Source organism: Peromyscus californicus, unplaced genomic scaffold, assembly GCF_007827085.1.
Source record: "Peromyscus californicus insignis strain IS unplaced genomic scaffold, ASM782708v3 Scaffold_5__1_contigs__length_169319896, whole genome shotgun sequence".
NCBI lineage: Eukaryota > Metazoa > Chordata > Mammalia > Rodentia > Cricetidae > Peromyscus > Peromyscus californicus.
The window spans coordinates 43,755,252-43,764,799 of NW_026294573.1; the positions used below are offsets into that span (position 1 = coordinate 43,755,252).

Below are 9,548 nucleotides of genomic sequence, written 5' to 3' on the forward strand. Positions count from 1 at the left end.
CATAATTAAAACATAAAATCTTTGTTTTTGCTTCAGCAGAATATTGGAGAAATACAGTCTGGGTAACAGGTTTTCCAAATGGTGGGGTTCCCAAGTATGAAGGCACAAGGGTCCCCATGGCCTAGTACTGCACTGACCCACTCTGTTGTGTGGGGATCTGGTTCCATGCGACTTAGCAGGCCATGATTGCTGTCTTCACTCCAAGAGCTGTCTGGAAGCAGAACATACAGTATGGCCACAGGGATAAGCCAGGCCCAGCGAGCGGTGCTTCAGGGGCCACAGGCCGATTCCACACGAGGAAGAACTTCCGCGTTGACTGACAGGAAGTACTCCATCACAGCAAATGAACAGACTGGCCACCAGCAGCAATGTGAAGCCAGGAGTGGGCTGCTGGTCTCCAGTGAGGTCTGGGGTGAAGTGAGCAGCTAACAGATGCCTGGGTTTACTGGAGAGCCATGGTGATCAGGGAGTGTTTTAGTTGGGAGCTGCTGGGCTCACAGCATCATTCCATAGGCTTCTCTGCTCTTGGTGCCATTGGCCTTCCGCCTTTGATCCTGTAGGTTGACCTGCCTATTTCCCAAGAGCTGGAGAGCCTTTATGAGCTGTGCGCTCCTGTGTATTTTGCAAATTGGATCAGGTGCAGAGCAGGAATTGAAAAGCAAAGACCTCCAGAGTCCTTTCTATTTGTGGAGGGAGTATTTCACATACTTCCTCACACACCAACAGGGCTTTATTGGTGGGACTTAGAACCGTGACAAACCCCAGCATGCAGACTGTGAGGGCTTGGTACAGGTGCTAGGGGATGAGAGATGAGAAGCCCCAAGGGATTTCTGCTCAGGGCACTCTCTCTCCTCTCAGTTCTTATGGGCAAGTTTGTAGGAAGACAGTTCAGCACTTCACAAACTGATGGGTGACCTCGAAGATCCCCACAGACTCCTGAGCCTTCTCGTCATAGTCTGTCCAGTCCTATGAAATAAGAAGGTGGCATTAGCCTCTCAAGGCAGAATGGGGCAGTGTGGACAGTGGAGAACCAGGAGTTCCAAAGCCCAATGCAGACTGACTCAGCGAGTCACGAACACAAGAGACCCTTCAGCGAGCAGACAGCTCAGGCCTGAACTCCATCTCTCAGCCTTGTAACCAGGCTGGTCATGTCACTTCCCCAAGCCTAAGTTCTGCCCTCTCTTTCTTTTTCTTTCCTTCCCTTCCTCCTTCCCTCCCCCTCCTCTGTTTTCTTTTCTTTTCTTTCCTCTCTCTTCCTTCCTTCCTTCCTTCCTTCCTTCCTTCCTTCCTTCCTTCCTTCCTTCCTTTCTTTCTTTCCTTTCTTTCTTTCTTTCTTTCTTTCTTTCTTTCTTTCTTCTTCTTCTTTCTTTCTTTCTTTCTTTCTTCTCTTCTTTCTTTCTTTCTTTCTCTGTCTCTGTCTCTGTCTCTGTCTTTCTTTCTTTCTTTGTGTAGCTTTGGTGTCTATCCTGGAATTCACTCTGTAGACCAGACTGGTCTTGAACTCAGAGATCTGCCTGACTCTGCCTCCTGGGTGCTGGGATTAAAGGCGTGCGCCACTGACACCCGGCTTTATTTTGGTTTTTCTAGACAGAGTTTTTCTGTGTAGCCCTAGCTAGCTGTCCTGGAACTTGCTCTGTAGACTAGCCTGGCCTCTAACTCAGAGATTCCCCTGCCTCTGCCTCCCAAGTGCTTGGATTAAAAGTGTGGGCCACCACTACCAGGCTTTTGAGTTCAGTCCTTTATTTAAGGGAGAAAAGAGACTTGGGAGTGAATGTTGGAACAATGAAAGGAGACACATTTGGAAACATGCTTAGCACAGAAACCAACACAAGGTGGGGCACAGAATGCCACCTACTGCGGTTACAAGGAGCCATGCAAATAGAATAAGCTGGTGCCCTCCCTTCACAGCTGGAACAAAAGACTCGTCTATCTGCAGGGTTGAAACAACTCCAGCTGATCACTACAGACACTTCAACTACTGCTCCCAGGGGAGATGGGCTTAGCTTCTCATGAGCGTCTGTGACAAGATTTTCATTAACTGGTGAAGTAAATACCTCTGTTTTATGTGTTTAAGAGGAGCATATTTACTATGTAGTTCACAGGCACAGGCACTGTTAACTCAAGCCTAAATGAAGCTTATCTGCTGTGTACTTTCCATTCAGGCACATTCAGCCTTCCTGCATGTACACAGGACTTACGGCCATTTAAATAGCAGAATCACTAACAAAAAGCACAAAAATTCAGAGCTAGCTCTCCACTGATAAGCTCTGTTCACCAAAAAGATAATTCCCATCGGGTACCATACAGCACCTTGCAGGATCCCCAAGTCTCACCTTTTCTTGCAGATTAATGTCACTGAAGACTGTCCCCGACTCTACACCTTCGGCAGCAAACCCAGCCTGCAGGGGAGAGGAAAACAGAGTGAGGTTGGGGAGAGACAGCACCTGTGAAGACTGGCCCAGGGCTGGTCTTTCTAGCAAAGCCTTCAAGATGAAAGGCAACTTCAGTGCAGCAGCTGCTCCTGTAAAACTCGGGTTTCCAAGTGACTCGGCACTGCTGTGGTGTGTCTAAATTACAGCCCTGGCCTAGAAGACTGCCTGGATTTCTTTCTGTTGCTGTGGTAAGCACCAGGACCCAAAGGCAGCTTGAGAGAGGAAGAGCTTACTTTGATTACATCTCATGGCCCAGGGAGGATGGGGCAGGACCTTAGAGACAGGAACCAGCAGAGACATCTAGGAAGGATGCTCACTGGCCTGCTTGCCTACTTCCCTCTCTCTTCTTTCTTCTGCCTTCTTCCCTTTCCTTCTTTCTTTTTTGGGGCAGGTCTTACTATGTAGCTCTTGTTGACCTGGAACTTACTATGAAAACCAGGGTGGTTTTGAGCTCACAGAGATGCCCCTGCTTCTGCCCCGCAAGTGCTGGAATAAAGGCGTGTGGCCATGTCCAGCCTCAGCTATCTTCCTTATACATCCAGGCTCACCTCAATCAGCAATCAGGACAGCTCTTCAGTTGAGGCTCCCTACTCGGGGGATTCTGGTTTGTGTTAACAAGAACTAGTCAAGTACAAAGGCAGGAGTGGGGTACATCCTCCATCACCCTTGTCTGTTGAAGGACCTGGGTACACACTCCACACTCCACTCCTTTCTCTGAACCTTAGGTTTTTTTTTTTTTTTTTTTTTAATGCCGAATGCCTTTTATTGAAGGAGGGAGGAGGTCTTAAATACAGGATTACAGCACAATGGGAGAACCCCGGAGGGCAGAAGTTTGCTACCGATGTTCTACAATCTTGCATCTAAGCTGTTAATGCCCAATATGCAGGATACACAGACAAGGAACTTCCCTTAAGCAATTTTTTTTTTAAGCTAGTGTCTCTCTACATAGTTCTGGCTGTCCTAGAACTCCTTATGGAGACCAGGTTGCTGTCAAACTCACAGAAATCCACCTGCCTCAGCCTCCTGAGTGCTGGGATTAAAGGTGGGCACCACTATAACTGGATTTGAATCTAAGGTTTTTTTTTTTGTTTTTGAGACAGGGTCTCATGGATTCCAGGCTGGCCTTAAACTCAATGTATGGCTGAGGATTCTTTTTTTTTTTTTTAATGATATGGGGATGCCAATACCATCTTTTCTAACTTACCCCTCAGATCTACTGTGAGGTAAAAGTACACAAATAAAGGGGTGAGTACTGATTTAAGAGTCAAACAGACCTGGGTTCAACTTACAGCCCTTTGCTTACTAACTGTGGGACTCTGGCAGGTTGCACTGTGGTAGTTTGAATTTATTTGGCTCCCATAGTCTCATAGGGAGTGGCACTATTAGTGGGTATGGCCTCATTAGGGGAAGTGTGTAGCTAAAGTTTTCCTGGTTCTGTTCAGCTCCTGTGGCCCTGAGGCTGGCCACTTGGACCCAAGTAAACACACAGAGACTTATCTTACTTATAAACTGTATGGCCGTGACAGATTTCTTGCTATCTGTTCTTACATCTTAAACTAACCCATTTCTATTAATCTATAAGTTGCCACATGGCTTGTGGCTTACCGGTGATTTTACATCTCACTTCCTCTATGTCTGGCTGGTGACTCCTGACTCAGCCTTCCTGTCCCAGAATTCTCCTCTCTCCTTATCCTGCCTACACTATACTTCCTGCCTGGCTACTGGCCAATCAGTGTTTTATTTATCAATCAATCAGAGCAACACATTCAACATGCAGATATCCACAGCAGAAGTGTGTCACTGTGGGGGTGAGCTTTGAGGTTTCTTATGCTCAGGACACTGCCCAGGGGGGTCAGTTCGACTTCCTGTGCCTACAAAATGTAGGACACTCAGCTCCTCCAGCACATCTGCCTGCATGTCACCATGTTCCCTGCCATGATGATAATGGACTGAACCTCTGAAATTGTAACCAAGCTCCAATGAAATGTTTTCCTTTATAAGAGTTGCTGTGGTCATGGTTTTTCTTCACAGCAATAAAAACCCTAACTGAGACGCGCACAATCTTTGAAGTTCCCTCATATGAATCACTCCACAGGGTTACAGTAAGGATGAAATGAAGTAACATGTAAAGGTGACGGGCATGGAGCACAGCATACAGCAGGCATTTAATCAGTGACAATTACTAATCATAGACTCCCCTGCTCAGTGCTAGAGCATTAAAGGGAAAAGCAGGATGGAGAATTCCTATTTCATAGTCTCTGTAAGAAGCAAAGTTCTGTTCTACATTCCCTTCCCCGAGACCCTCTTACAAATACGTACCTGGGGCTCGAAGTCAACCGGTTCAAGGCCCCGACACTCAAACTCTACTATTGTCTTAAACTTCTCATTGTCTTCAGCCTAGAAAGGAAGTGTTTCCTTTGAGGAGGCAGGCCCAGTGGGCCCCCGGGAGACCCCATGCCCTCTGTCCTTTATGCCATGTGGGCCCTGACTGCACCCAGGAGCCTTGAATGGGACCCAGAACAACTGAGCCCTTTAAAAGAACCTGTCTCGGGCACTGCTCCCAGAGGACCTTTTGTAGACACAGCTTCTGCAGAAGAGTAAGGATCCTTGGGCCAGCCTTCCTGCTTGTCAATAGAGCTGAGGAAAACCTGAATCATGCAGAACGAGCCAATCATAGGCCCTAACACTATATTCAATGAATGGTAAATAATTAGCACCAAGAAGACAAACAAGAATGTTATGTTACAAAGGCTCCAGACCACCGTATGGTCCCAGTAAGCACACCATTGCCTTTTGCTAACCATGAGGACAAGGGCTGGGGGATTGTAGAGGGTACCTTTTGGGAGGTGGGTAACCAGGAAATCCATGCCTACTTCACCCGTGGGCTCAGTACCCAGCACCATGCCCAAATTTTCAACCCAGTGTACTTTCAGGAAAGCACTGCACCATCACCCAGTGTATGGTGAATAAAAGATGGACTGAGCAAATAAACAACTAAGTGCATTAAAGACTTAATAAAAGGGCATGGTGTCGAGTGCATGTAATCTCAGCTTTCAGGAGGCTGACACAGGAGTAGGAGGGTTTGAGCCAAGCCTGAAACCTAGACTCAAACAACAAAAAAGAGTTAAGGACACGGGACAATGTCCTGTGGCTGGCCACTTTGATGCAGCTGCTCTTGAACCACTCCTCCCAGCCACCAGTTCAGATTTAATCCGACCACCCCGTCACTGCAGCAGGAAACTTACATTGTAAGACTTGATGGTGCTGCTCAAAATTTCTGAAATACAAAAAGGAAAAGTTGACTTGACTCTAGACCCACGCTCCACTCAGGGAAAAGAGTGAGCTGCCCAGGTTTTAGTACTTCAGGCCCAAGTCCACCCCTGGACAACATGAGTCTGCTTCCAGTGAGCCTGGAAGAACCTGGAGGGAGTCATGCCTGACCTACCAATGGAGTTTTCCCGGGCACACAGTTTGCACTTCTGGACCATGGAGGCACTGCCCCGGCCTCCTTTCAGTGCCACACTGTCCTGACAAGAAACAAACATAATCTCTAGTTATGTAACAGTTAGATGCAAGGATCCCAAAGAGATCTCATCCCTATTATCCAGTGGAAGAGACCAAGACCCACAGAAGTGAGTCACTTGCTGAAAGTTACAGGAGGGCTGGGGATAGCTCAGTGGTAGAGCATGTTTAGGATGGATTCAACCCCTCAGCACACCTGGGGTGGGGTGGGTGGGGCGGCACCCTAAGGAGTCTTCCTGTGATTGAGAAAAAAGGTCCCTCTTGCTTTTGAACTCTGCCTCATATCCCAAAGAGGCCTGTTGTTCCCAGTGCTGACCACACTGGTGTTTGCTCTCTCAAGCTACCATAAAAGAAAGAAAGAGACAGAGAGAGAGAGAGAGAGAGAGAGAGAGAGAGAGAGAGAGAGAGAGGAAGAGGAGGAGGAGAAGGAGGAGGAGGAGGAGGAGGAGGAGGAGGAGAAGGAGGAGAAGGAGAAAGAAAAGAAAGATGTTCAAAGGAAAGAGAGATGAAGGCCCGTGTCCCCAAACCTCTGCCCAGAGTATGTGGTGGGGACTATTACCATCAGCCGGATATACTGCCACTTCTCTGGAATCTCACCACAGTTGCCACATTTCAACTTGGGGTAGAAAAAGAGTATTAGTCGAGCAGCTGGCTTAGTTGGAAAGACATCATGGTTAGGGTAAGTATAGTGTAAAGCAGGCTCATAACCTACCACATCCTTCTACCTATTTATTTTAGATAGGCTCTCACTATGTAGACCAAACTATTTTTGAACCTGAGATCTCCCTGCCTTTGCTTTCAGAGTACTGGGATTCTAAGTGAGTGAGTGCCACTATGCCTAATACAGCCTATCTTCTAGGTGATTCCTACCTCATCCTACAACCAGCCCCAATGAGGACCCGAGCAGACTTATCTCCAGACAAGAACAAGTTGTTTCATTCCTACCCTCCCCTAAAAAGTGTATCATTTGGCTGGGGAACCCAAGTCACAGGCCCCCAAGCAACCACGCCTGGCTAGGAGCTTTGTGCTTAGGGTCCTAAGAGTGCTGGGGCAAGCTTTCATCATTTTGTTACTCTTTTCTGTCTCCTTCATTATTCTGTTTCAAGTCAAAGAAGTTCATTTTTCAAATGAGCCCTGGACCTCGTGCTCCAAAACATTTGGAAATGGGAGCTGTGGATGCAATGGTAGAGCACTTGTCTAGTACCGAGGGGATTAAATGTAAAGAAAAGCGATCAGTTATGACCTCCTGAAAGACAAGGCTTTGGATGGGTATGTGCGTCGATGAGTTAGACTAGAATAAGGCAGAATCTGGGAAGTGAAGAGCCGCACACTGTTTGGATCTCTACAGACCATGCAGACAGGGCACCTACCCGGTTGTACCAGGCTTACTAGTACTGTGTGAAGACGAAGGGTGGTCAACTTTCACAAGTTAAGCCAGCAAATAAGACAAGGTGAGTTTCATTCACCATATTAAGTAGTCACAAGGTCCCCTCAAATAACATTTTGTTCAGTGTCTGTTTACAAACCAAGAGCTGTGGAGATTGTACATTTGGGGAGTGCTAGCCTGCGGCCCTAGATTCGGATACATCCCCAGGACTGCAGAGGAGAAAAAAAGGCAAAGCTCCACCGTGAGGAGGACGCACATCTGTAATCCCAGCACACGGAAGGGAAAGGCAAGAAGATCTAGAGCTCAAAGTTATCCTCCGCTACATAAAGAGCTCATGGCCAGCCTAGATTACATGAGACTAATAATTAATAAAAGTAAGATCTAAAATTCCACCCTGAAAAATCCACTTATGTGCCTGGATAACTACCTCGGACCCAGTAGAACAGAAACGCTCCCAGTTCAGTACTGAGATAGTGGCTTGGCCTTGGGCCCTAAGAACGCCCACAGCCTCCCGATGCTCCTCCCTTTCCCAGGAGGGACCCGCCTTCCGCCTCACCTTCAGGTACCACCGGAAGTCCTCGCCCACTGGCCGAAGGTTGGTGACGTTCTCCAGCGTGGCTTTGAGCTGCAGCGCGATTTTCTGAGAAGAGGGCGGGCCAGGCTGAAAGCATGGCCGCGCGTGCGCAGCCGCGTGCCCCGCCCATTCCGCCCCTCCCAGCTCAAGGCCGGCCTCCCGGGCCTCCACGCGCGCCCACTCCCTTCACTCCCTCCTGGTATGAGCTCGCGGCTCTCAGGGCCTCGCCGCCTCCACCCCACCTCTGACTCGGCTACCGGACGCTCCGGTGGCGAATCGCCTCCCCTTACCCCCATAGCTGCCTGGTCCACGTTATGCCGCTGCGACTGCTGCTTTCCGGCCCGTCGTAAAAGGCTGGCACCGCCCGCGCAGCCTCAGTGAGGGTGGGCGGGAATCGGGGCGTTGGTGAGCGGTGTGGGCTGCTTCCAGTTTGTCTCGTCGTAACCTGCCGGGTAGCGCTTTTCTTTGTGGGCGCGTTGGAATCCATGGACTCGCTAATGTCAGAGATAGCTCCTGATTCTCAATTTGTGCCATCACTAAGCAGGCAGGATGTTCTGGCTCGAAACCTCTGCTCGACCGCTCTGGGCCCTCGGTTTTCTTTCCGCCTGTGGTTCCGAGTCTTCTTAGGTTTCGTTGCATCCTCGCAGATTTGGCGTAGTGGCCCTCTGCTACACTGCTCATTCGATCTACCTGCCCGACCTGACGCTGCGATCTTTCCCGCAGGGCTACTCTGTGTCCACGTCCTCGTGGTCCCTATGTCTGAAAACTGCTGGCTCCTCTCTGCGGTCTTATTCTATCATTTCTTTACCGACACTGCAGGAGCCGTGGGCATCAATGTTCGAAAACATGTCATCCACTTGACACTTTTATAACCCCGTCTTTGTTTTAATTTTATGTTTGTTTTGCCTGCTTGTATGTGGGTGCACCACATGCATGTAGCTCCCGCCGAGGCCAGAAGAGGGAACCGGATCCTCTAGTGACAGATGGCTGTGAGCCACCATGTGGACGCTAGAAACTGGATTGGGGTACTCTGCAAGAGCAACAAGCACTGTTATCCGCCAAGCCATCTCTTCACTTGCTCAAGTGTCATTAAAAAAAAAAAAAAAAAAAAAAAAAAAAGCCTTTTTCTGACACGACCAGACTGGCCTCAAAGAATCTCAGTAAATAGTCTGGCATCCTGACTTGTCAAGATAGTGATACCCCTAACTTGAAGCAGCAGGCAGAGAGAAGCATGAAAAGGCTGAGAACGCTTGGGACCTTGTCTCAGGTTGGACTGTCTCTAAGGATGTGTATTTAGGCTCATCACATCCCTTCAGACACATGAAACCTATCAAGTCCCATTTCTTCTAGTGTAATCTAACCAGCTATTTGCCTAAAGCCATGAAATTTATGTAACAGCAAGAGAAAGTGACTACAAATCTATCTGCTGAACAGTTTTCCTCCACACTGAAATACTGGATCTGTAAAAAAAAAAAAATTGAAGCCTGGGGCTGGAGAGATGGCTCAGAGGTTAAGAACACTGGCTGTTCTTCCAGAAGTCATGAGTTCAATTCCCAGTAACCACATGGTGGCTCACAACCATCCATAATGAGATCTGGTGCCCTCTTCTGACCTACAGGTGTATATGCAGACA

The 9,548-nt window shown here is 48.3% G+C and overlaps 1 protein-coding gene across 1 annotated transcript; it reads right to left on the bottom strand.

Annotated features, from left to right (window-relative positions):
- On the bottom strand, positions 1–8,315 carry Czib (CXXC motif containing zinc binding protein). Its single transcript, XM_052717695.1, has 8 exons — positions 8,206–8,315; positions 7,898–7,981; positions 6,514–6,570; positions 5,878–5,959; positions 5,678–5,709; positions 4,752–4,829; positions 2,334–2,399; positions 1–966 (listed from the first exon to the last, which is right to left on the bottom strand). The coding sequence occupies exons 1-8, from the start codon at positions 8,209–8,211 to the stop codon at positions 889–891; spliced, it is 483 nt and encodes a 160-aa protein (XP_052573655.1). The 5' UTR covers positions 8,212–8,315; the 3' UTR covers positions 1–888.
- Positions 8,316–9,548: the final 1,233 nt, after the last annotated feature.

What these genes read in the sequence shown, in the direction of transcription:
- Czib (XM_052717695.1), bottom strand. An exon ending in TGCCCGGGAAAACTCCATTG is followed by an intron (nt 5,710 to 5,877) that starts GTAGGTCAGGCA and finishes TTTGTATTTCAG; the next exon opens with AAATTTTGAGCAGCACCATC. An exon ending in GCACCATCAAGTCTTACAAT is followed by an intron (nt 4,830 to 5,677) that starts GTAAGTTTCCTG and finishes CTTCCTTTCTAG; the next exon opens with GCTGAAGACAATGAGAAGTT.